The 23,919-nt window shown below is 51.4% G+C and overlaps 2 protein-coding genes across 8 annotated transcripts; one reads left to right on the plus strand and one right to left on the minus strand.

Moving 5' to 3' along the window:
- Positions 1-8,814: 8,814 nt before the first annotated feature.
- Positions 8,815-9,930, minus strand: FAHD1 (fumarylacetoacetate hydrolase domain containing 1). Its single transcript, XM_081555604.1, has one exon. It carries the CDS (start codon positions 9,928-9,930, stop codon positions 9,265-9,267), a length of 666 nt encoding a protein of 221 aa, XP_081411730.1. The 3' UTR covers positions 8,815-9,264.
- A 409-nt stretch (positions 9,931-10,339) lies between these two features.
- Positions 10,340-21,898, plus strand: HAGH (hydroxyacylglutathione hydrolase). Of its 7 annotated transcripts, none has more exons than XM_081555581.1 (9): positions 10,340-10,483; positions 12,921-13,093; positions 13,594-13,658; positions 15,607-15,769; positions 17,155-17,263; positions 17,956-18,059; positions 18,584-18,685; positions 21,159-21,238; positions 21,649-21,898. In XM_081555581.1, exons 1-9 carry the CDS (start codon positions 10,408-10,410, stop codon positions 21,746-21,748), a joined length of 972 nt encoding a protein of 323 aa, XP_081411707.1. In that variant the 5' UTR covers positions 10,340-10,407; the 3' UTR covers positions 21,749-21,898. The 7 variants fall into 7 exon arrangements, with proteins under 7 accessions (XP_081411707.1, XP_081411708.1, XP_081411709.1 ...); XM_081555582.1 differs by having other exon boundaries at positions 15,607-15,724; XM_081555584.1 differs by lacking the exon at positions 10,340-10,483 and adding an exon at positions 10,684-10,857.
- The last annotated feature ends 2,021 nt before the right edge of the window (positions 21,899-23,919 follow it).

Here is a 23,919-nt window from a genome sequence, read left to right on the forward strand (position 1 = left end):
AGGTTTGGCCAACGTAATTTGAGTCTGGCAATTTAAAGGTCACCACCCACCACCCACCGCAGGAGTGATAAAAAGAAAAAGTAAGTATACGAAATTCCTTTGTAAGTCTGGTGTTCCGGTGTTGGGAGATAAACTTATCTTGTTGTAGGGTTTTCTCTGGCTTTTACCATGTGCGACCAAGGTGGAGGGATATGAGTTGACCCCCAGTGTGTCCAAATTGTTGTGATAAATGAAGTAATGAAGGACATGACCGTAGGTATGCAGATATCAAGTGTACTTGATGAAGGGCTTCTTTCCTTTCCCCCGTGGGGAGGGGGTGAGTGTGTTAATCAGGGTGACTGTGAAGGTGGACAGGGAGGGAAGGAAGGCAGGAAGGAGAGTGGTGTGGGGTGAGGATGCCTGGCCCAAACAGTGTGTTCAGAGCTGCTGTGCCAGGCCTCCTAGGGCCCTGACCTCTAGCAGCGTGCCCCAAAATGCCAACACCTGGGCCAGCATTCCCAGAGTAGGTGCATACACAGTGCCCAGGGCCCCTAACCAAGGCCTGTGAGGTCTCTGTGTGACCTCCTCACTGCTACCATGGTAACCTCTCAGTCCACTAGCATTTAACCAAGGAGACACCATGCCTGTCACCAGAGAGACATCACAGTCACTTATTTCTTTTGATGAAGTAGGAATCTATAGGGCTAGCTGTCAAGCTGCACTGAATCAGAGGTGCTTCACGAGGCTTAACTTACACATTTACAGAATGAAGGCTACAAACTGTCAACATCTAAAATTGGGCTTTTTTTTAGCTGAATACAGGCACTTAAACAAGTAAAAGAAAGAAGCATTCTGCCCTGTCAACACAAAGTCCACAACCCCTCTGCCCAGAATCTGCTTTTCTACTGCTCTCCAGAAGCTGCTCTTCCTGATCCTAGTGACTTTGATCTGCATGTTCTGTATTGCTTTATAAGCAGTTGGATGACTGTGATTTTTCCTAATCTTCTATGAGTGGTTCATTTAAGGACAATATTCCTTTCCTAATTGTGCTTTGGTGAAGTTGTTGTTGTTTTTTTTTTTTTTTACAATATACTGTACATACGTTTATCCACCTTTTACTCTTCTTGAGGAACCTGGAGCTGTTTTTGTCTTTTTAAAACATATTTGTTTGGCTGCATCGGGTCTTAGTTGTGTCATGTGGGATCAGGTTCCTTACTTGGGGCAGGTGGGCTTTGTTGCCCCATGACATGTGGGATCCTAGTTCCCTGACCAGGGATCCAACTCATGTCCCTGCATTGCAAAGCAGATTTTTAACCACGGGGAAGTCCTTGTTTTTGCTTTTAAAATATTTTTATCATAAAGTTTTACATGTTTATTGTAGAAAAATTAGAGGAAATAATAGATAACTCCTCCCTCCAAAAGAAAGATAAAGAAAAGAAAACCCATAATCTCCATTCCCCAATTTTTTAAACTAGTAGGAAACATTCTTTTATTATGCATGTTTTTTTTAATTGTGGTAAAATATACATCACATAAAATTTATCATTCTAACCATTTTAAGAGTATGATTTGAGTGGCAATAAGTACATTTACAATTTTGTATAAACATCACCACTCTCCATTCCAGAAGATGTTAATCATCACAAATTGAAATTCTGTACTCATTAAGATACAATAACTCCCATTTGCCCCTACGCTAGTCTCCAGAAATCTGTAATCTACTCAGTCTCTATGAATCTAACTATTCTAGGTACCTGGTACACATGGAATCATGCAGTATTTGTCCTTTTGTGTCTACCTTGTTTTTCTGAGGATAATGTTTTCAAGGTTCATCCATGTTACAACGTGTCAGAATTTCATTCCTTTTTGTGGCTGAGTAGTATATATGAATTGGATAAATTCACCACCTTCTGTTTATTTATTCGTGTCTTGGTGGACAGTTGGGCTGTTCCACCTTTTGGCTATTATGATTAGCCAGTCGTGGCTGCCATGAACATTTGTGTACACACATCCCACATTTCTGTAAATGTCTTCCCTGACTTTTTTTTTAATCATCTCTCTATCCATCGTTCTATGTTAAAGCATGTAAGTTACAAAATTAAACCAAAAGTATGATTTACAAATACAGGCTATACTATAATCTACTTTTACACTTAATACTTTATAATGAACTTTTCATGCTATTAAATATTCTACATAGTTTCAATGACTGCCCATTATTTTATTATATGAGCATAGGCTAGTGAATGGCTTCCCAGGTGGCTCAGTGGTAAAGAATCTACCTGTCAATGCAGGAGACACAGGTTTGATCCCTAGGTGGGGAAGATCCCCTGGAGGAGGAAATGGCAACCCACTCCAGTATTCTTGCCTGGAGAATCCCAAGACAGAGGAGCCTGGCAGGTTATAGTCCATGGCGTCACAAAGAGTCAGACACAACTGAGCATGTATAGAGTAGTGAATGTAATCAAAGTGATAACACTTGACACTTAAAACGTTTCCCACTTTTTGCTGTTACAAATAAAGACTATAGCTAAATCTTTGGCCACATTCTTAATTATTTCTTTGGGATAAGTTTCTAGATTATTAAGTTGCTGCAATAATGTCACATTATTGAATGTGATGGATTTTGTGATAAGCACTTTATCTTATCTGGTTTATGCAGTTACTGTTACTTTGCCCATTTTATAGATGGGACGTGAAGGCCAAGTTAGAGGAGATAGATTTGGAGGTGGCTGAATGGACAGGCTCTGTGGCTGCAGGCTCAAACACCAGTTGCTACTCCCAGGATGGGCCCTATCTCTGAGATTCTCCACATTTGTGGTTCCCCTCCAGTAAATGGGGATAATAATACCAACTCCTGTTGGCAACTGTTAAGACTAAAACAGAGCTTTTCCAAGAGAATGCACTGGTCATAGCAAACACCCTCTTCCAACAACACAAGAGATGACTCTACAGATGGACATCACCAGATGGTCAATACTGAAATCAAACTGATTATATTCTTTGCAGCCAAAGATGGAGAAGCTCTATACAGTCAGCAAAAAAAAAAAAAAAGAGCGAGAGCTGACTGTCGCTCAGATCATGAACTCCTTATTGCCAATTTCAGACTTAAGTTGAAGAAAGTAGGAAAACCACTAGACCATTCAGGTATGACCTAAATCAAATCCCTTATGATTAGACATGGAAGTGACAAATAGATTTAAGAGATTAGATCTGATAGAGTGAGTACCAGAAGAACTATGGACAGGGTGACATTGTGACATTGTACAGAAGACAGTGGTTAAGACCATTCCCAAGAAAAAGAAATGTGAAAAGGCAAAATGGTTGTCTGAGGAGGCCTTACAAATAGCTGAGAAAAGAAGAGAAGCTAAAGGCAAAGGAGAAAAGGAAAGATATACCCATCTGAATGCAGAGTTCCTAAGAAGAGCAAGGAGAGATAAGAAAGCCTTCCTCAGTGATCAATGCAAAGAAATAGAGGAAAACAACAGAATGGGAAAGACTAGAGATCTCTTGAAGAAAATTAGAGATAACAAGGGAACATTTCATGCAAAGATGGGCACAATAAAGGACAGAAAGAGTATGGACCTAACAGAAGCAGAAGATATTAAGAAAAGGTGGCAAGAATACATGGAAAAACTATACAAAAAAGATCTTGATGACCCTTGATAACCACAATGGTGTGATCAGTCACCTACAGCCAGACATCCTGGAGTCCAAAGACAAGTGGGCCTTGGGAAGCATCACTACAAATAAAGCTAGTGGAGATGATGGAATTCCAGCTGAGCTACTTCAAATCCTAATAGATGATGCTGTTCAAGTGCTGCACTCAATATGCCAGCAAATTTGGAAAACTCAGCAGTGGCCACAGGACTGAAAAAGGTCAGTTTTCATCCCAATCCCAAAGAAAGGCAATGCCAAAGAATGTTCAAACTAACGCACAATTGCACTCATCTCACATGCTAGCAAAGTGATGCTCAAAATTCTCTAAGCCAGGCTTCAACAGTATGTGAACGGTGAACTTCCAGATGTTCAAGCTGAATTTAAAAAGGCAGAGGAACCAGAGATCAAATTGCCAACATCCACTGGATCATCAAAAAAGCAAGAGAGTTCCAGGAAAACATCTACTTCTGCTTTATTGACTACGCCAAAGTCTTTGGCTGTGTGGATCACAACAAACTGGAAAATTCTTCAAGAGATGGGAATACCATACCACCTTACCTGTGTCCTGGGAAATCTGTATGCACATCAAGAAGCAACAGTTAGAACTGGACATGGAACAACGGACTGGTTCCAAATTAGGAAAGGAATACAGCAAAGCTGTATATTGTCACCCTGCTTATTTAACTTATATGCAGAGTACATCATGCGAAATGATGGGCTGGATGAAGCACAAGCTGGAATCAAGATTTCTGGGAGAAATATCAATAACCTCAGATATTCAGATGACACCACCTTTATGGCAGAAAGTGAAGAAGAGCTAAAGAGCCTCTTGATGAAAGTGAAAGAGGAGAGTGAAAAAGCTGGCTTAAAACTCAGTATTCAAAAAACTAAGATCATGGAATTCGGTCCCATTACTTCATGGAAAATAGATGAGGAAACAATGGAAACAGTGACAGACTTTATTTCCTTGGACTCCAAAATCACTGCAGATGGTGACTGCAGCCATGAAATTAAAAGATGCTTGCTCCTTGGAAGAAAAGCTATGACCTAGACAGGATATTAAAAAACAGAGACATTACTTTGCTAACAAAGGTCTGTCTGGTCAAAGCTGTGGTTTTTCCAGTAGTCGTGTATGGATGTGAGAGTTGGACCATAAAGAAAGCTGAACACCAAAGAATTGATGCTTTTGAACTGTGGTATTGGAGAAGACTCTTGGGAGTCCCTTGGCGGCAAAGAGATCCAGTCAGTCAGTTCTAAAGGAAATCAACCCTGAATATTCATTGGAAGGACTGATTGAAGCTGAAGATCCAATACTTTGACCACCTGGTGTGAAGAATTGACTCACTAGAAAAGACCTTGATGCTGGGAAAGATTGAAGGCAGGAAGAGAAGGGGACAACAGAGGATGAGATGGTTGGATGGCATCACCACCTTGATGGACATTAGTTTGAGCAAGCTCTGGGAGTTGGTGATGGACAGGGAAGCCTTGCATGCTGCAGTCCAAGGGGTCGCAAAGAGTCGGACATGACTGAGCAACTGAACTGAGCTGAAGAGTAAATTAGTGAATGTAAAATGCTTAGACTCAAGCACTTAGTATATGACCAGTAAGTATCAGTTGTATAAATGTCGAGGTATAGCAATTTCATTGGCATATATATGTGGCAATATATTTGTTGTATTGAGTCTATTCTGCTTTTACAGTTTGAATTTTTTCTAGTATATTATTAGACTACAATTACTTTTCTCTCCCTTTAGAATGCAAGATTTTAGCATATGAATTAATTGTATTGCAAAGAAATATAAAACTTCCTTGAAACCAGATACTGAACCAGCATCTACACCAAAGATGTGCCAAACAGATCTTGTTAAAGAGATAACTGTGTATAAACACATGAAAAGATGTCAGCTTCACTATTTTTAAAAATATTTATTTATTTATTTTTGTCCGCACTGGGTCTCTTTGGCTTTCTCTAGTTCTGGCAAGTGGAGGCTACTCTTTGTTGCAGTGCACTGCTGTGGCTTCTCTTGTGGCGCTCAGGCTCCAGGCATGTGGCTCAGTAGTTGTGGCACATGGGCCCAGCTGCTCCTCAGTATGAGGGATCCTCCCAGACCAGGGATTAAACCAGCGTCCCCTGCACTGACAGGCGGACTTCCAACCACTGGACCACCAGGGAAGTTCCAGTTTTCCTATTAATCAAAGAAATACAAATTAAAAAGACCATAGCCACAATACCCAGTATTGACTAAGGTGTGGGTGAAAAGGTTTTCTTTAACACTCTTGTCAAGTACAAATTATTATATCCTTTCTCCTAGGTAATTGGGCAAAAAGTATCAAAATGTAAAGTACAAAGTATTTAATCAATTTCACTTCTAAGACTTTTCCTAAGGAAATAAGTGTAAACTGTTGTGTATGGAGGATATTCCTTGCATCATTGTTTCTAGTAGCAAAACATTAGACACCTGTGTAACTTCTAGGGGAGTATTGGGCTCCACCCAGATCTCTGGTAGGCACCTAACCCTCAACTTCTATGAAGGTTGGAGAATTACCCTGGGGGCAGTTACAGGAGAAGTGAAAAGTGAAAGTGAAATTGTTAGTCACTCACTATCGGACACTTTGCAACCCTATGGCACACAAGGTGGGGGTGGGAGGAGAGAGAATGAACACAGCAAATGTCAGCAATTGTTGAATTTAATGCAGGGTGTACGGAGTTTGTTGCATTAGTCTCTCAATTTCATAGTAGGTTTAAATTTATTCAAAATAAAAGTTGAGGAAAATGTACTTTCTGAGTATTAGGACTGTTGTGATTTTACCAACATCAGGAACTGTGAGAATTAGTGTCTCTTTTTGATTCTTGCCGTCGGGGAGTTTGTGTGCTGCACCTGCGAAGCTGACAGCAACCGTCTGTGACAGAGCTTGTACCACCACTGGGGTGAACACTAATACTTGGGGGCTCCGTACATTCTCTGGGTGCTGGCTTGTCCACCCACAGGGCCACATGCAGACACCACTCCTGCCGTACCTTTAGCTTGCTTTCAGATCTGTCAGCTTTGGTAGACTTGGTTCAGTTGGATCTTCTATCTGATAGTTTTACTAATAAACTCTCAATAAAAGCACACCCTTGATTCAGCTCTTCCACTTATGGGAACCTGGCCAAAGGACAGAGTCTATTAATACTTTCTGGCTTCTTTTGGTTATTAAGGTTCTGTGTGCTCATGCATGCTCAGTTACCTCTGACTCTTTGACCCCACAGACTGTAGCCCACCAAGCTCCTCTGTCCATAGAATTTTCCAGGCAAGGATACTGGAGTGGGTTGCCATTTCCTACTCCAGGGTATCTTGCTGACGCAGGGATTGAACCCGCATCTCCTGCCTTGGCAGGCAGATTCTTTACCCCTGTGCCCCTGGGACACCTCCCTAGCCAAAGGAAACAACTACCAGCAAATAATTAAAGAATACCTCAGTGGCCAAAAATGGAGGACTTATTTCATGACAAGCAATCACTGAAAATGGTTCAGAAATGTACTGACATGGGAAGACACTTATGACATATGATGGAAAAGGTTAGAAAAGTGTATGGTATGAACAAATTCTATTTAAAAGATCACAATTACATATGCAGATTTGGAAGAATGCACACCAAATGCTTAACTTGGACCATCTCTGGGTGTATGGAATTTAGGGTGTTCTGGCTTTTTGGCTTATGCATATTTTCTGAATCTTCTATTAAAAATGTCTATTGCTTAAGCATTTAAAAAAGAAATCTTATTAAAAGATAAAAGGGAGTTCCCCGGCTGCCTAGTGGTTAGAATTCTGGGCTTTCGCTGCTATATCTCAGATGCAGTCAAAAACAAAAAAGATGAAGATTGTTGTTATCGTTCAGTCGCTAAATTGTGTCCAACCCCAGATGAAAAGGAGATAGTGTGATGTTTTATAAACAAATCCAACTCTGACACTTCTTCATAATAAATTATAAATTGGTGCTTTCAGAAGACCTAAATGTTTGAACTTTCTAATATATCTACTTCAAAGATGCAGCCTGCAGTGTGGTCACAACTTAAGGTTTTCCACACTTAGAATGGAAAAACAAGGTCGTAGTGTATAGCACAGGGAACTTTATCCAATCTCCTGGGATAAACCATAATGGAATGTATATATGAGTAAATCTGAAGCACTTTGCTGTATAGCAGAGATTGGCACAACATTATGAATCAACTATACGCTAAAAAAATAGGGGAAGACTTCAGGTTTCCGTCTTGGGATGGCTATGTTACACTATGGCTCTGCCACTTCAGGCTGGCTAACCTCTGTCTCTGTAACAGGGATGGTAGTAATAATACCAACCTCACAGCTTTGTTGAGGATTAAATACTACAGAAAACTCTTGGCACAGTGCCTAGTAGTACTAAGTGCTCAGTAAGAATTAGGAGCCAGCAGGAGCCCCTGCCTAAGCCTAAAGGACTCCACCAGGCACTCTGACAGCTGTGCCCCTTACCTAGTATTTTGCAGAGAAGGGTGTGTGAGTGCTCAGTTGTGCCTGACTCTTTGCAATCCCATGAACTGTAGCCTGCCAGGCTCCTTTGTCCATGGGATTCTCCAGGCAAGAGTACTGGAGTGGGTTGCCATACCCTCCTCCAGCAGATCTTCCCCAACTGGGGATCCAACCCATGTCTCCCGCGTTAGCAGGCAGATCCTTTACCACTGAGCTACCTGGAAAACCCAGAGAAGGGGGCAGGGGATAGTAAAAGCAGCACCCCCAGGCCATTTTACTTCCCTGAAGCTTCCTTATCACTGGGTGTGAGGTACAGGTGCTGATCAACTCTGTTAATAAAGCACACTGCTCAGGAAACCAAAGGCCAAAGACCAAAGTCTGAAGCCCCTTAGTGAGGATGTGTCCTTCATAACTACTATGGGGGGGGGGGGAGTACACTTTTAGACCACACAAAAGATAGCATATTTATTTAGGAAACAACAGTTTCAAAATTATTCCCCAAATTCAGAATCTATGGGCCAGAATACACACCCTAACTAAATGAGTGAGGTCTTCATTAATTGCTCACTTATTAAATAAAACTTTAAGTTAACTGACTATGTGGAGTAGTGTTTCTCCATATTTCCATAATAAGAATCACCTGGAGTGCCAGAGATTGAGTCCATTAAATAACACATTGCGCCTGGGATGGTCCAGTAATTGGAAATTTTTATTTTTACAAATACCTCCAGAAGGTTTTCATGATCATAAAGGAACTTTGGAAACACTGATGAAACGTGTTTTTCCACTTCCTTTGCAGATTTTAAGTCTTGAACATGTGGTCCTTGAACGACCCACTGAAAAGTCTAATCCAGTCCAGTTTTAGAAAAAGAAAGTAAGTCTTTGAACATCTGACTTCTTGTTTTCTAGGAGACACTGTTTTTCATTTCCATTTCTGGCTCAGCTCTTCTAGGTCAGGTTTTTCTCCAAGGGTCCATCTTCCTTGGGTTGAGGCATAGCAATCCAATCATTTTTAAAAATTGGTTTCTTATTAAAGGATTGTCACGTTTAATTAAATAACCGTTGCTTGCTTTTGTCTCTCGTTTCCTTTCCCCCAAAACGTATGTTAAGAAGTTAGGGTGCTTTGTATAATATACACTCAATATTCTGGCCTCTCCACCTTAAACTTCATACTGAGGACGCCATGTATGCCAGCCTGGATTTCATCATTTTCTTTAACGGGTCCCACTCCCTTTGGTGTCCCGGTCAAGATAATATCTCCTTCTTCCAAGGTCATGATCTTAGAAACGTAGCTGATGATGTAGGGGATGGAAAAAATCATGGAGGATGTCTCACCCTCCTGCCTGAGTTCGCCGTTGACCTTGAGCCAGAGCTTCAGGTTGTGAGGGTCAGGGATCTTCTCTTTGGGCACGAAGGCGCTGACAGGGCAGGAGGCAGTGAAACTCTTGGCCAGAGTCCAGGGCAGCCCGTTCTTCTTGCACTCGTCCTGCACGTCCCTGGCGGTCATGTCCAGGCACAGGGCATAGCCGGCCACATAGTTCATGGCCGCGGCCTCCGGGACGGCGCGGCAGCGCTTGCCCATCACCACGGCGAGCTCGAGCTCGTGGTGCAGGTTGCGGGTGTAGGCGGGCAGGAGCACCGGCGAGCCCTCCGGGGCGTAGGCGGTGGACGGCTTCAGGAAGAGCACCGGCTCGCTGGGCGCGGCGCTCTGCATCTCCCGGACGTGGTCAGCGTAGTTCCGGCCCACGCAAACGATGTTCTTCCCCCACTCCCAGAAGCGGGACAGCGGTCTACCGGCGGCCATGCTCCTACCCGCTGCTCGGAGTCACGTGGACCCTGCCCGGCAGGCCACAGACGCCGACGGCTAGCCGGAGAGGACCAATTACCTCGGGGCGCCGGACCGCGGACTCCGCCGGGTGCCCGGAAGTCGCGGCGCTCGTCCTGTCGGGAGCGTCTGCCCAGTGGCTGCCGCGCCTGGTCCCCGCAGAGAGGCGGCGGCTGGAGCAGGTGCCTCCCGGATCGCCCTCCGATCCTCAGCAGGGTAGGGTCAGGTGTGGACGCGGGCGCTGATTGGCCGGGGGGCGGGGCGGGCGGGGACAGGCTGGGACGCGGGCGCTGATTGGACGGAGGGCGGGGCAGGCGGTGGGCAGGGCTGGAACGCGGGCGTTGATTGGCCGGGGGCAGGAGGCGGGCGCTGATTGGCCGCGGTGTGTGGACTCGGGCGGGTGCAGCCCGCCCCTCGCGCCGCCACCGCCGCCGCCGCCTGCCCGCCACCCCGGTCATGGTTTTGGGCCGCGGGCTGCTCGGCCGCTGGAGCGTCGCTGAGCTGGGAGCCGCCTGCGCCCGTCTCGGCCTGGGTAGGTGGGCCGGCGCAGGGCCGTTGAGGGGCCAGGAAGGCCGGGGCGCCCAGGGGCTGGCCTGTCAGGGCCCGGGGCCAGGGCAGCCGGCCCGCGCAGGCGAGGCGAGCCGCCCGGCCGGCGTAGTAGCCGGGCTAACGTCGGTTGGGCCGGCCGCGCTCCCCGAGGCGGTCCAGCGCGGGGCCCGCACGGGCGGGGCCGCCGCGGTTGACGCTGTTTTTTATTGACACAGGATTGTAAGCCCTCGCTGACGCCGGCGGGCAGGCCGATTGGGGTCGAGCAAAGGCCACCCAGCAGTTGAGTCAGACTTTGAGAGGGCTGAAGACAGAGTGGGATAACTTGTCAGCTGGGGGGTGCTAAGGGATTTGTGCTAGGTAAGGAAATGTATGTTGCGGGGGCGCTCGGGGGGCCCGTCTCGGGACCCCTGCTTCCCCAGGATCTGCCTGGCAGCCAGCGAGCGCCCCCCTCCTCCCGGACTGCGGGGGTCGAGGGCTCCCCCACACGCATCCGCCCCATGCAAGCCCCGCACTTCTGACGCCCTGGGGCGATGCACCGGCGCCTGAAGCCGCAAGGCGTGCGTGCTGTGTGTGCTCCAAGAAGTGGATCCCTGCTTTTCACGTGAGCTGTGGCTGGCGGGCTGCTGGACCCTTGCCCTCCCTAGTTCTCCTATCCCGGCCTCTGATACGGGAGGCGTTGGACGGCCTGACCTCCAGGGCCCTGCTTGGACGGCTGTCAGATTCGATTTTCACCCTATTACCTCTTGCTTGCTTGAAATATTTTGACCTTGATTTTGAAATCGCCTTTTCTTTCCTGATACCTTATCGGGCTGATGTAGCAACAGGGGCGGTAGGTTAAGCTGAGATTTTGGAGCAGTGAGCTGAGTGACCACGGAGCCCTGGGTGGGAAGAAGGAGCAGGTGGAAGCCCTCCTTGGCCACGTCCAGACCTCACCCAGAACAGAGGGCGTCTGGAGTGTGTGGTGTGTCACCATGTCTAAGGAAAGAGCTGGGTTTTTCCATGTGGGGACCCGTTAAAATGTCAGCTGAGTTTCTGTGTTGGGAGGCAGGCAGGTGGTGGAAATGGGACCGGAGGGGTTCAGCAGGAGTGTGGCTGCCTCGTTCAGAGGGGGCCTAGCCCTCTGCTGGGGTGCGGAAGGAGCTTCCCAGGTCCAGAGAAGCCAGATGCCGTGTGTCTCAAGACTCTGCCCTGACTCTGCTCCGTAGTCCTCCTGGGGCTCAGATGCTGAATACTGGGGCTGAGAGCAGGTGGCATAGCCCAGAAACCCAATTGTAGAAAAATAGGTTTTCTTGCCGAGCCTGAGGAAAAGGGCCTGGATAAAGCCCAACTGGTTGTCACACCTCTGTGTCCCTTAACACTGCAGTTCAGGCAGTTCCCTGGGCACAGCAGATGACTGCGAACTCTGCATCAGAGGTGTCCTGTCAGTCAGCCAGTCAGTCAGTTTGTCAATCAGCCATTCTGTCAGCCAGCCAGTCACTCACTCACTCTGTCAGTCAGTCAATGCCGCCCACTTTCTGGATCCCTTTCTTGGAGAGGCCCCATCCCAGCACCTACCTACTCCAGAATCTCACCGCTGTCTTCTGTCACCTTTTACGGTTTTAATCCCTGTCATGCTAAGATTTAAAGTATTATTGGGGCCTTCATGAATTTTTAGACTAAATAGGGGTTTCGTTGTGGAAAGTATTTTGGTCCCTGTCTCCGGGGCGCAGGATGCTTTTGCCCCGTGGTCACTCCCAGCCCACCCTGGCTGCCTCCTTTGCCTCAGTTGGACAGTGGTTCTGTGTCCTGCACACTTGAATCTCGAACAGATGTGGCCAGCTCTCCCATATCTCAGGCTGTGGGGAGGGGGTTTTATGTATCATCCAAATTTCAAGTCCCTGCCATTCGAGAGTGAATCTTCTTTTCTTCTCTGGTGCGTGACCTGAGAAGGGCTGTGAGTCGCCACAGGGGACTCGGGCTCCCTTAGCTCGCAGAGACAGCCTTGTGCCGAGGGAGAAGAGCCCGCCTGGCGCTTTCACTCTGGATTTCCCTCTTTGTGGTCTTTCTCTGAATCAGGTGTGAACAACCCCAGAGCTGACTGTAGGTGCCTCTCACAGAGGTTTGAATTGCAGTCACGCTGGCTCTCGTGTCCTTTTAGAGCCCTTGAGAAAGAAAAGAGGGACCCTAAGTGTGAAAGAGCCAAGTTGCATGAATACAAATGTGAGCTGTGTTCTGTATTCTCCTCATGGATGTGGTTAATGAGGGCATCCTCCTCTTTTCTAAGAAAACTTAGAAGACCTCTCATGTCGAGGCTCCGCACGTTGCGTCCCTGGGACATCGCTTCCGCGGATGCCTGTCCTGCAGGGCTGAGTGCTGGCTTTGAAGTCTTGGCCCAGCGTGGCCTCGTGTGGACGCTGACTGGAACTGCACTTTGTCTTCAGGTCCAGCCCTGCTGGGAAGCCTCTACCACTTGGGTTTAAGGAAAAGCTTGACGGTGGATCAGGGCGCCATGAAGGTGGAGTTACTGCCTGCTCTGACCGACAATTACATGTACCTGCTCATTGATGAGGACACCAAGGAGGCAGCCATTGTGGACCCTGTGCAGCCCCAGAAGGTGGGAGGCCAGGCCCAGCTCCCTTTTTCCGCCTCCTGATGAGTTTGATAACCCAGGGCCCTTGCAACCTGGCCAAAGCTAAACAGAAATTAACCCATTTGGTTTTTGAAAAAGGAACTAGTGTCCCACCACTCAATTATCAGGGCAAAGGATCAGTGAGGGGCTGGAGGCCACCAAAGTCTTTGGTGCGGAGAGGAAAGAGCTCCTGTGTGCAGAGAACCTGGGCAGGAGAGGCAGGAGCCCTTCCAGCCCTGCTGCCGCCTCCAGGCTTTGTGCCCCTTGGCACTGCCTTTAGGGGGTGGTTTTGGCTGGAGGGGCTTGGAGAGGTCGTGCGGGGCCTGAACTGCCTCACGGATCAAGAGAGAAAAGGCCTCCTCATCGCCCTGCCCTCCTGAAGTCGGGGCAGGTGGGCCAGCTCTGGGTACTCCCACCTGCAGGCTGATGGATGGGCTGGGGCTGGGGCATGACCAGCCTGTGTGCTGCCGCCTGTTTGGTTGCAGGTGGTGGAAACGGTGAGGAAGCATGGAATGAGGCTGACCACAGTGCTCACCACCCACCACCACTGGTGAGTGCTCCGGGCCCCAACCTCCTCTGTGCCAGCAGAGCCACTGGGCCTTACAGCTGTGCTGCACATGCCCCGAGGAGGCGCGTCCACCAGGCGGGTGGGACCGGGGCCTGCAGGTTCCTGGGGGACCCCCTCAGTGGGGCCTGGCAGCCCTTCTCCCCTCCGTGGCTGTGAGCTGAGGGTCAGCCCCAGCAGGGCTCTGATGGGGCTTCCAGGCACCTGCCTCTGCGCTGCTGCCCCGTGTCCCTCAGGCCTGGAGACTTGGGGGCCCTGAGGGCAGAAGCTCAGGCCAGGGTCCTGGGGCTGTGGGTGGGCCTCTAGCAACATCTTTGAAAGCTCTTGAGCTTGTGGGGTGGGAAGTTGGCCTCAATGTTGGAGAATAAACTGGTCTAGACCTTAGTGTTTTTGAAAATCAAGCTGTCATATTTGAAGAGTTTGTGATTTTTTTGATACTTGAAACCTAAAGGATGGAAAAACTCCGATGTTTTGGTCTTAGGCCTAGAGCTGCCTGCACAGGCCCTGTTGAAACTTTCAAGTCTCTTCAAAGCTAGGAAAGAAATCTTTACTTGGCTCTGAATATTCTTTTCCAACTAACCGCCCAAGGGCAGTGAGCGTCTTTGAACCTGCTCCTGTGGTGCTTTGCCGAGCTCGGGGTGTGTCCCGGGGTAAAGGGAGGCCTTCCAATATCTGTGGGAGTGTCGTGTGGACATGGTTGGCCTGAGTCTGTTAAGGGTTGGAAACTCGTTGGTTAATGTAACTGCGGACCTTCGGGGTGGCTCACCCTCTGGGGCCTCAGGCGTTACTTCCTGATTTAGGGGCTCAGGCCTGTGGTGGCTCCTGGCTGCCGCTGTGGCTGCTCTCGGGAGCTCCGCCCGGTGTGGCCTCCGTGGGCTGTGGGGCCTCCGCCTCCCGACTTCTCTCAGTGCAACTCTCCTGCACTGAGCAGCCCCCGCATCAGACGTGGCTTTTCCCACACTGGGGTGCTTTACAAACTAAACCAGGACCCAGACTGAGCTCCAGGGTGTGGCCCGTGCCACCCTGCCACTTACAGGTGGCGTTTCCCAGGTCAGCACCGAGTGTGCTTCGTGGTTGGTTCGGCCTGCGTGTATCAGCCCCGCAAGGAGAGGGCCGAGGGCGGCCTGCTCTTATCTTGGAGCCCTGCTGTTGCCAGGCCTGTGGGTGAGTGTGTAGTGAGGAGCAGGTGTTCCCTGGCGATTGGAAAGCCCCCATCTAGGCCTGGACAGGCTAATCTTCAGGCTCAGGACGCCCCGGCCCTGCCCTGCGTTCAGGGCCCCGCAGGGCTTGCCCTGGTGTCTCTCCCCCAGCAAGGCCGTGACATGGAGCTCTTCTCTTGAACTGGGCGGCGTGGGGAGCTCCTGTGTGCATGTCCAGGAGGCGCCTCGCCGCCAGCTGCACAGTCGAGCCTCCTGGGGAGGTCATTCTGAGCTGGCCTGTCCCTCGGTGACAGACCACCCCCTGGCAGCTAGGTGTTGCTGTTTTAGATCTGCTCGGAGTGGGCCCGTTTGGGCTGTGAATCAGAATCACCTGAGGGCTTTTAAAACTCGGCCTGCAGGCTTCCCCAGGCCAGGGCATCAGCACGTGTGGTTGGGAGTCAGGCCTCGGTGTTCACAGACCCCAGGTGACTCTTGTGCGCCTGGAGTCTGGGAGCCGGGGGCACAGGGGTCATTCAGGGGTGTGCAGTTTGCTCTGTCTGCTCCAGAAGCTTCCGCAGCAGCACGGCGGGGCATGGCAGGGGTCTCTTGTGGGGACGGGGGGTCTGAGAACGTTCTTCTCAGCAGAGCCAAATGATGGACAAGAACAGGAAGATGCATTTCTACTTCAGAGAAACATAACCGGCAAAATAAAAATTCCGTTTGGTCGGGGTGTGGAAGTGGGCAAACCCCCTGTATATCAGCAGCAGCCCCAGCTCCCCCTTTCTGACCTCCAGGGACCATGCTGGCGGGAATGAGAAGCTGGTCAAGTTGGAACCTGGGCTGAAGGTGTACGGTGGTGACGACCGCATCGGGGCCCTGACCCACAAGGTCACACACCTGTCCACACTGCAGGTGAGGAGTCCTGACTCACAGGTCACACCCCTGTCCACACTGCAGGTGAGGAATCCTGACTCACAGGTCACACACCTATCCACACTGCAGGTGAGGAGCGGGGCCCTGACTTACAAGGTCACACACCTGTCCACACTGCAGTTGAGGAGTCCTGACTCACAAGGTCACACACCTGTCCACACTGCAGGTGAGGAGTCCTTACTCACAAGGTCACATACCTGTCCACACTGCAGGTGAGGAGGGGGCCTGACCCACAAGGTCACACACCTGTCCACACTGCAGGTGAGGAGTCCTGACTCACAAGGTCACACCCCTGTCCACACTGCGGGTGAGGAGTGGACCAACGGCAGGGCTCAGGTGTGGTCCTGCCGGGCTCCAGGCCCTGTCCCTGCCTCCCCCTGGCTGTCCCCTGGCTTACCCCAGGGACCCAAAAGGGCACTGAGGGCTCAGCTGTGGGGACAGCCTCACCTGCACACAGGCGGACGGGCTCCAGGGCCTGCCTGGCCTGGACAGTCCCTCTGCCGAGAGTCTGGCGAGCAGGTCAGTGTGCAGATGCTGACTGGCTGAGGGGAGAAGCCGGAGGCATGGCTTTGGGACACCTGGTGGCTTAGTCGCTCAGTCGTGTCCGACTCTTTGCGACCCTATAGACTGTAGCCTACCAGGCTCCTCTGTCCATGGGCTTCTCCAAGCAAGAATACTGGAGTGGGTTGCCATTTCCTTCTCCAGGGGATCTTCCCAACCCAGGGATCAAACCCGGGTCTCCTGCCTTGCAGGCAGATTCCTTACTGACTGAGCCACCAGGGAAGCACTCGAGACGCCTGGGGACACTGAAATACAGCCTCTGTGGGATCCTCTTTCACATCAGTGGTGGATTTCTTGGGAGGGGACCTCAGTGAGGTTATATGGGAGGGTGGCCTTTTCTCAGGAGAGGCAGCTGGGGCATCTGGGGCAGTGTGTCAGATGTGTGTGGATAGCAGCTGCCGCACAGGTGGGCCTGTTAGCATTTGGTGACCCAGGTAAAGGGCACACAGGAACATCATTTCAGTTTTGGGTAGGCTAGAACGTTTTTGAAGTAAAGACTGGGGCTGGGGTGGAGACGGAGAAGGGAACAATAGGCCAAGCAACTAAGAGAAAACCTCCTTCCCTGCAAGACACCTGGTTCAGACTTGGCCTGGTTTTGAGGAGACAACAGGATCAGCCCTCTGGCTGGGCACACCAGCAAGCACTGCCTTGTGGGGGTCCCTGCACCTCCAGGCCTGCGTCCTGTGGTCACCAGCAAGTCCCACCCTCGTGGGGTGGAGCGGCGGCCGTGGAAGCCCGATCGCCCTTGATGGCAGCTCATGCTGGGGGCTGGCGGGGGCTGGGAGAACTGGGAGCCTGCAGACAGGCCCCCTGCACGCAGGGACACAGGCCAATGTGTGCTGTTGCAGGTGGGGTCTCTCAATGTCAAGTGCCTGTCAACGCCGTGTCACACTTCCGGACACATCTGTTACTTTGTGACCAAGCCCAACAGTCCCGAGCCACCCGCCGTGTTCACAGGTGAGTGTAGAGTGCTCAGGTGTGAGCTGCAGGGCCTGGCATTTTTTGTAAACCTCTGGGCAGAGCAGAGAGCGTGTCCTGCCAGGCAGACTGTGCTGGGCTCTGCGTGGACCCCAGCGCTCGGGGTAGAGCCTGGGCCTCAGCGCAAACACACCCAGGGACCGGGCAGCCCTGGTGGGCACTGGGTGGAGTGTTCCCTCCCAGCCGGGCTTCCGTCCTATCTCCAGGGCCCCTGGGATCTGTGCTCCTGTGTGAGGGGTCCCTGGAGGGTCCAGGTGGGGCCACTGAGATCGTGGGCGTTTGGCAGGACGGTGCTGGCTGTCAGAATTAAGGGGTCACAGGATGGCCTGGCCTGGGAGGGGCTGCTGGGTGGGTGGGGAAAAGCTTGGGTTTGGCGGGTGGTCTCAGAGCCAGGGCTGATAGGAATGGGCAGTGAGGGGAGCAGCCGGGCTTGCATCTGAGCAGCTGTTTGGGGCCTGGTGGGGCCAGTCAGTGAGGCGGGAGGTAAGCGTGGAGAGGGTGGCACCCAGCCTCGGGGGGGGCCCTGGTCTCTGTCGGGTGGGGGTCAGGTCCAGGGCTGTGGCCGGGTCAGCACGGGGCAGAGAAGAGCCCAGCTGTGGAGCTGAGCAGTGGCCCTGACGGGGGCGTGCGCTGCCGGCAGCCCCCCAGCTCCACGCTGTCCTGCCTCACAGGTGACACCTTGTTTGTGGCTGGCTGCGGGAAGTTCTATGAAGGGACAGCGGATGAGATGTACAAAGCCCTGCTCGAGGTCCTGGGCCGGCTCCCTCCAGACACGGTAGGCGGTGTCCTGTCTGCTTGCCAGTGGCAGCAGACCCTGTCCCCTTGCCTCCCGCTGAGCCCTCTCCGGCCAGCTCCCACCCCTGGGATCTCACAAGCCTTCCTGCATTGGGAGGAGCAGCACAGCAGAAGCATCGCTTCTGGAAGCATGTGTTTTTCCTTAAATGTACTTTTTATTGTCATTTAACATACACGCCTGCAATGCAGGAGATGTGGGTTCAATCCTTGGGTTGGGAAAATCCCATGGAGATGGAATGGCTACCCGCTCCAGATTTCTTGCCCGGAGAATCCCATGGACAGAGGAGCCTGGCGGGCTGCAGTCCATGGGGTCGCAAAGGGTCAGACGTGACTGAGTGACTAACACACACAGACACAACACACACGCAGGACGTGTGCTTATCTTGAGGGACGTCTTGTGGGTGCTGCCCCCGGACGGGCCCAGGCCCCTCACGCCATCTCTGAGGGGCTGGAGGGGGAGTTCACAAGCCTCCTCAGAGCTGGCGTGTTTGGCTCTGTCCTCAGAGAGTGTACTGTGGCCACGAATACACCATCAACAACCTCAAGTTTGCTCGCCACGTGGAGCCCAACAACACCGCCATCCAGGAGAAACTGGCCTGGGCCAAGGTGAGCGGGCTGCAGGCAGGGGTCCTGTGGGCTGGGTGCCATGAAGCCGCTTCCCGGGAGCTCGGCGCTCACAGCGTTGCCTCCAGAGTGGGCGGAAGGGCCCTCGGGACAGCGGGCAGCAGCAGGCCAGGCGGGTTCCAGCCCAACCTGAAGCCAGAGCCCTGGCTGTCTCCTTGAGATCCTTTTGGACTTGAGGGGCCCGGGCTTGGCCTGGGGCCCTTGTCAACCAGCAGCCAGGGGAGGCCGAAGCAGCAGGTGCCGGCCCCTGTCCGCTTGGGGGCACCACCTTGGAGGCTGCTTGTCGGAAAGGCATTTCTTTCCGCCTTGGCCCCCAGCGTGCCCTGCGGCTCTTCCCAGGGTCGGCATGGTGTCCTGCAGGAGTCTTCTGTAATTCTCAGATTAAAGATCTTGTACACATTGTTAAATGTGTTCCTAAATAGTCATATGTATGGATTTTATTGGAAATGATGATTGAGTCTTTAGAAATATTGGTTTTTGTATTTTGACCTTGTGTCCTTGTGACTTTGCTTGACTCAGTCTAGCATCTTTGTCATAGATTCCTTAGCACACAATCATGCCATCAACATTTAGTTTTGTTTCTTCCTTTCCAATATATATTTAGTTATTTTTTTGCCTTATTGCACTGGCTAAGATCTTCAGGACAGTGTTAAGTAGACATGGTGAGAGTGGACACGTTTGGCTTGTTCCCAGTCTTAGGGGGAAAGCATTCAGTTTTTCACCATGAAGCTAATTATTTTAGTTGTGAGTTTTTTTAAAGTTCTCTTTATCAAGTTGATGAAGTTCACATATATGCCTGGTTTTTTGAGAGTTTTGTCATGAGTAGACGTTGAATTTTGTCAAATGATTTCTCTTCATCTATTATGTAATCATGTATTTTTTTTCTCCCTTACTCTTGTTAATGTGGAGAAGTGTATCAGTTGGTTTCAGATGTTACACCAACCTTGCTTTCTGGACAAACCTTAGTCATGGTGGTGTCTATTTTTGTGTTTGTGTTCTTAAGAGATATTGGTCCGTAGTTTTATCTTTTTGTCATGTCTTTGGTCTTAATATGAAGGTAACGCTGGCCACATAAAAAGTTGGAAGCGCCTCCTCCTGTTTGCTGAGTGTTTCTGTGATTGTTTCTTCCTTTAGTGTTAGAATTCACTAATGAAGCCTTCTGGGCACAGAATTCTTTTTTGTGGAAAGATTTTTTTGTTGTTGTTATAAATTGATGTTTTTAATTTGTGTAGGACTGTCAGATTTTCTTCTGGGCTATCTTTTCTTGAGTCAGTTTTGTTAGCAACTAGTGTCTTTCAAGAAATTTCATGAAGGTTTTCAAACTTATTGACAGTTTTCATAGTTTCCCTTTTTATTTTCAAGCTTGTTGTAGTTCACATGTAAGAAACTGCATCCGTTTAAAATGAAGAACTGAGTGAATTTTGACAGATTAAATGACTCCCACTATGTTTAAGACCTAGAACATCTCCACCCCCAAAAGCTTCCTCATGTCTCGTTTTCTCTGCCTTGCTCCAGGATGCCACTAGAACTTAGTTCACATTTTCTAGAATTTCATATAAATGAACTATACAGTGTACTCATATCTTTTTTTTCCTTAGTTGCTGCTGGAGGGATCTTTAGTTGCAGCATGCGGGATCTAGCTCCCTGACCAAGGATCAAACCCGGGTCCCCTGCATTGGGAGTATGGATTCATAGCCCCTGGACCACCAGGGAAGCCCCTGAAGGCGTCTTGATGCCACTGCCCACAGTGTGGGTGGGATTGGGACCCTTGGGAATGAGGGCCCCTGATAGTCAGGAAGCCTGAGCATGGCTGTTGACGGCGGCTGTCCACTCCTGGGCCCTGTGGCCTCAGGGTGAGCCCAGCCGTAGAAGGGCAGGGGCTGCGGGGAGGGTGGAGGCCCTCAGCTATTAACTCTGACCTTCTTCCTGTAGGCGTTTCTATAGCAGTGAACAGCTGGCCAGATGTCCCAGTCTGCATCTTCTATCTGCCCTGGTCAGTGTTGATCAGGAGCGAGGGTGTCCCGAGTGGAGGTGACGAACTGTCTGAGCACCCCGTGATAACAGCCGCCCTCTAGGAGGGATGTCACCCCAGGGAGGGATCCCGGGAACTGGTTGCTCCACCGTTCTTGGCAGTGAGGTGCTCACGAACCACATGCTGTCCTGGGGGTGGGGCTGTACTTTTTGTTTCCTGCCTTTTTGCTGGTTATGACTTCTGTAATACAAAACATAAGCTTTGTATTAATGACAAGAAAGCCCCCCGTCCCCCTGCACCTCTGGGTCGTGGTGGGTCGTGGTGGCGGCCGGAGCACTCGTGCCCCTCTTCATGGGCAGGGAAGGACCTGTGTTCACGCTGACGGTGTGCTCGCTTGATCTTCTCAGGCAGACGACGTGTGAAGGCTTGCTCAACTGTCCCCTTTAGAAGCTTCCACACTAAAGTGACCCGCTTGTCTTGCAGGAGAAGTACAGCGTTGGAGAGCCCACGGTGCCGTCTACCATCGCCGAGGAGTTCACCTACAACCCATTCATGCGAGTGAGGTGAGGGCACAGGCGTCTCTGCTGCGCGCGGGCACACAGGGCAGGGTCCACTCCCCCAACTCTCCTTAAAGTGCAGCCAAAGAAGCAGATGCTGTTTTTTAAAGCGGGCACTGTTCTTGGTGCCCAGAGAGGGTGTGGGTCCTTTCTGACCCTGGGTCCCGATAAGGAGGTGGTGAGACTTGTGCTCGGGGCATCTCCACGTGCTGGGCGGTGCTGGACGCCAGGGTGGAGCTGGCGTCGCTGGGTCACAGCAGGACTGGCTCGGCCAGCACATTTCCTGCAGTGACGAACACGCAGGCTGTCCACTGCCTGCTGCCGCCTCCAGGCTCTTTTCTTCCCTGGGGCCCTGGGAGGGGCAGTGGGGCTGTGGGTCTGGGGTGCAGCCTGCAGCCTGGCGCTTGGCTTTGCAGGGAGAAGACAGTGCAGCAGCACGTGGGCGAGACGGACCCTGTGACCACCATGAGGGCCATCCGCAAAGAGAAGGACCAGTTCAAGGTGCCGCGGGACTAGGTGGCTGCGGGGCCTCCAGGGAACTCAGATGTGCTGGCTGACTCTCCAGCCAGGACTGCAGGAAGTTCAGTCTCATTTTAATTTTAAATTAATTGCAGAGCACTTTGCTTGTGTTATCAAATGTTCTAATGCATATTTATAAGAGAAAAAGTTTAGAAAGTATTTATTCCCGGGAACTCTGCTTGCAGACCGTGTGTTGTCTTCGACCTTTCCATGGGCTCCCCCACAGTTGCCATGTGAAGCCCCCACATGACACCCAAGTAAGAGCTGCCCCCTCTGGCCCCGGAGAAGCCAGCACGCCCTAGTTGGCTTCCCAGAACAAGGCCCCTGTTGGGGTGGATACTCCCCCTTTTCCTGCCCCTGAAAGAGGACACCTGGCATCACCACCACCCTCCCCAGCCCTCCCCCAGCTGCCTCTAGAGGAAGTCACCTCTTACGTGTCGTGTCCAGTGTCGTGTGTGTGCTGATGTGCAGTGGGACCCCAGGCCGGGTGCAGCGTGGGGCGGGGTCTGGGCACCGTCCCAGTGAAGGCCGGCCCGTCCCGGGATGCTCCCAGGGACCAGTCTCTGGTCCCACCTGCTGCAGTGACACCCCCTCCAGACGGGTGACAGCACAGCGTGGTTGTCGCCATCTCCCTGGATCCCTCAGGTCCTGTCCAGGCCGAGCGGGCCCACGTCACCCCACAGCTGCCTGTGTGGGCTCCTCTCCAACCACGATGCTTTCTCTGTGGAGCCTGAGCTCCCTGGAGATCTGGAGGGGTTTGCACGGGCCCTTCTGGCGCTCCCCTCGGTTTTGTACCAGTGACTGGACATGTGGGTGCAGGAGCCTCAGGACGTGCCAAGGCCTCATGCTGTGATGCCTGAGGGTCACTGTGGGCGCCGTGTCTGTCCCTCCAGCTGCTGGTGTTGGCAGCCCGTCCCAGGGACGCTGAGCTCTGCCAGCAGCACAGCGATCGCACGGGGGTGAGTGCTTCTCCCCGGAACCGGCTGCCAGAGGCCCCTGTCCACCAGCACCCCTGGGCCTGCGTCCCTCATCTACAGAAACATGAGGAAGAACACGCGCACCATCCTGCCCCCACCTTGTCCTCTGAGAGCCCAGGGCGCTCAATGGGGCGCATTCCGCTTTGCACACTTGTGCCGGTGCTGCCTGCAGGCAATGGGACGTGTCCTCACTCCGCCGTGGCCGGTGCCCTGCGGTCATAGGCCCCGACGGTGGCTACGTCGGGGACACCTGCTTCCTTCTCAGCATCTCCTGTTGTGCTCAGGGCGCCTGCCCCACGTGTCGGACACCCTCGTCCTCACTGGTCTGGGGCCACAGAAGGTGCTCTGCAGGCTTCTCATGTGTCTGCCTGGCTCCCGACCACCTTCCACATGCTCACTGGCCTCTGGGATTTCCTTCCTGGGGACCACCTCTGTTCCTAGGTTTCTTCACTGGTTGCTACCAAGTTTTTCTTACTGATCACTAGGAATCCTTTGTTTCATGTTGCATATTTTATGATTTCTTTGGTTCTGCATGTTTTCAGTCTCCTTCTAGCTTGTTACTGGCTTCACTCTCTGGTGTCTTGTTGAAGCAATTCTTGACATTGTCAAATGTATATTTTTTTCTTTCATGAAAAATGTTTTTGTGTCCTGTTTAACAACTCTCTCCCACCTCTGATACCACCCTATAATCTGACCCAGTAGTTTCTAGTTTGTGGTTCTTGTTGCAGAGCTGTTTGTGCTGGTGTTTGAGGGACTGACACCTCACGTCCCAGCCCCTTTGCACCGCTGCCCTGGTGAGCCAGCATCCAGGGGTCCAGCCTGCTCTGAGGCCCTCCATCCTGTCCGTCTATCTGTCTGGTCTGACACTGCCTCACAGTCCACGTATGGTTCTTCAACCCCAGGACCGCGGCCCAACCTCATCCGTCACGAGAGTCCTGGCTCTCTGAGATGGAGTGACGTCGACTCGCTAGGCTGGGAAGAAGTGACTTTTTGTGATAAGCGTTTCCAATTATGAACACGCTGCTTATCCATCTGCTTGGGTCTCTGATGCTGCGCGTGCTGTGTGCAGGGCACAAGTCAGGTCTGAGATGTCTCCACGTGTGGGGGCTCCTGACAGGAGACACAGTGTGCTGTCATGCAAGAGTGGGGTGGAGAGGCTGGGGCTGGGCGAGAGAGGGGCGGGCTGAGCAG

This window comes from Giraffa tippelskirchi, chromosome 13 (genome assembly GCF_054371585.1).
Source record: "Giraffa tippelskirchi isolate mGirTip1 chromosome 13, T2T-mGirTip1v1.2.pri, whole genome shotgun sequence".
Classification (NCBI taxonomy): domain Eukaryota; kingdom Metazoa; phylum Chordata; class Mammalia; order Artiodactyla; family Giraffidae; genus Giraffa; species Giraffa tippelskirchi.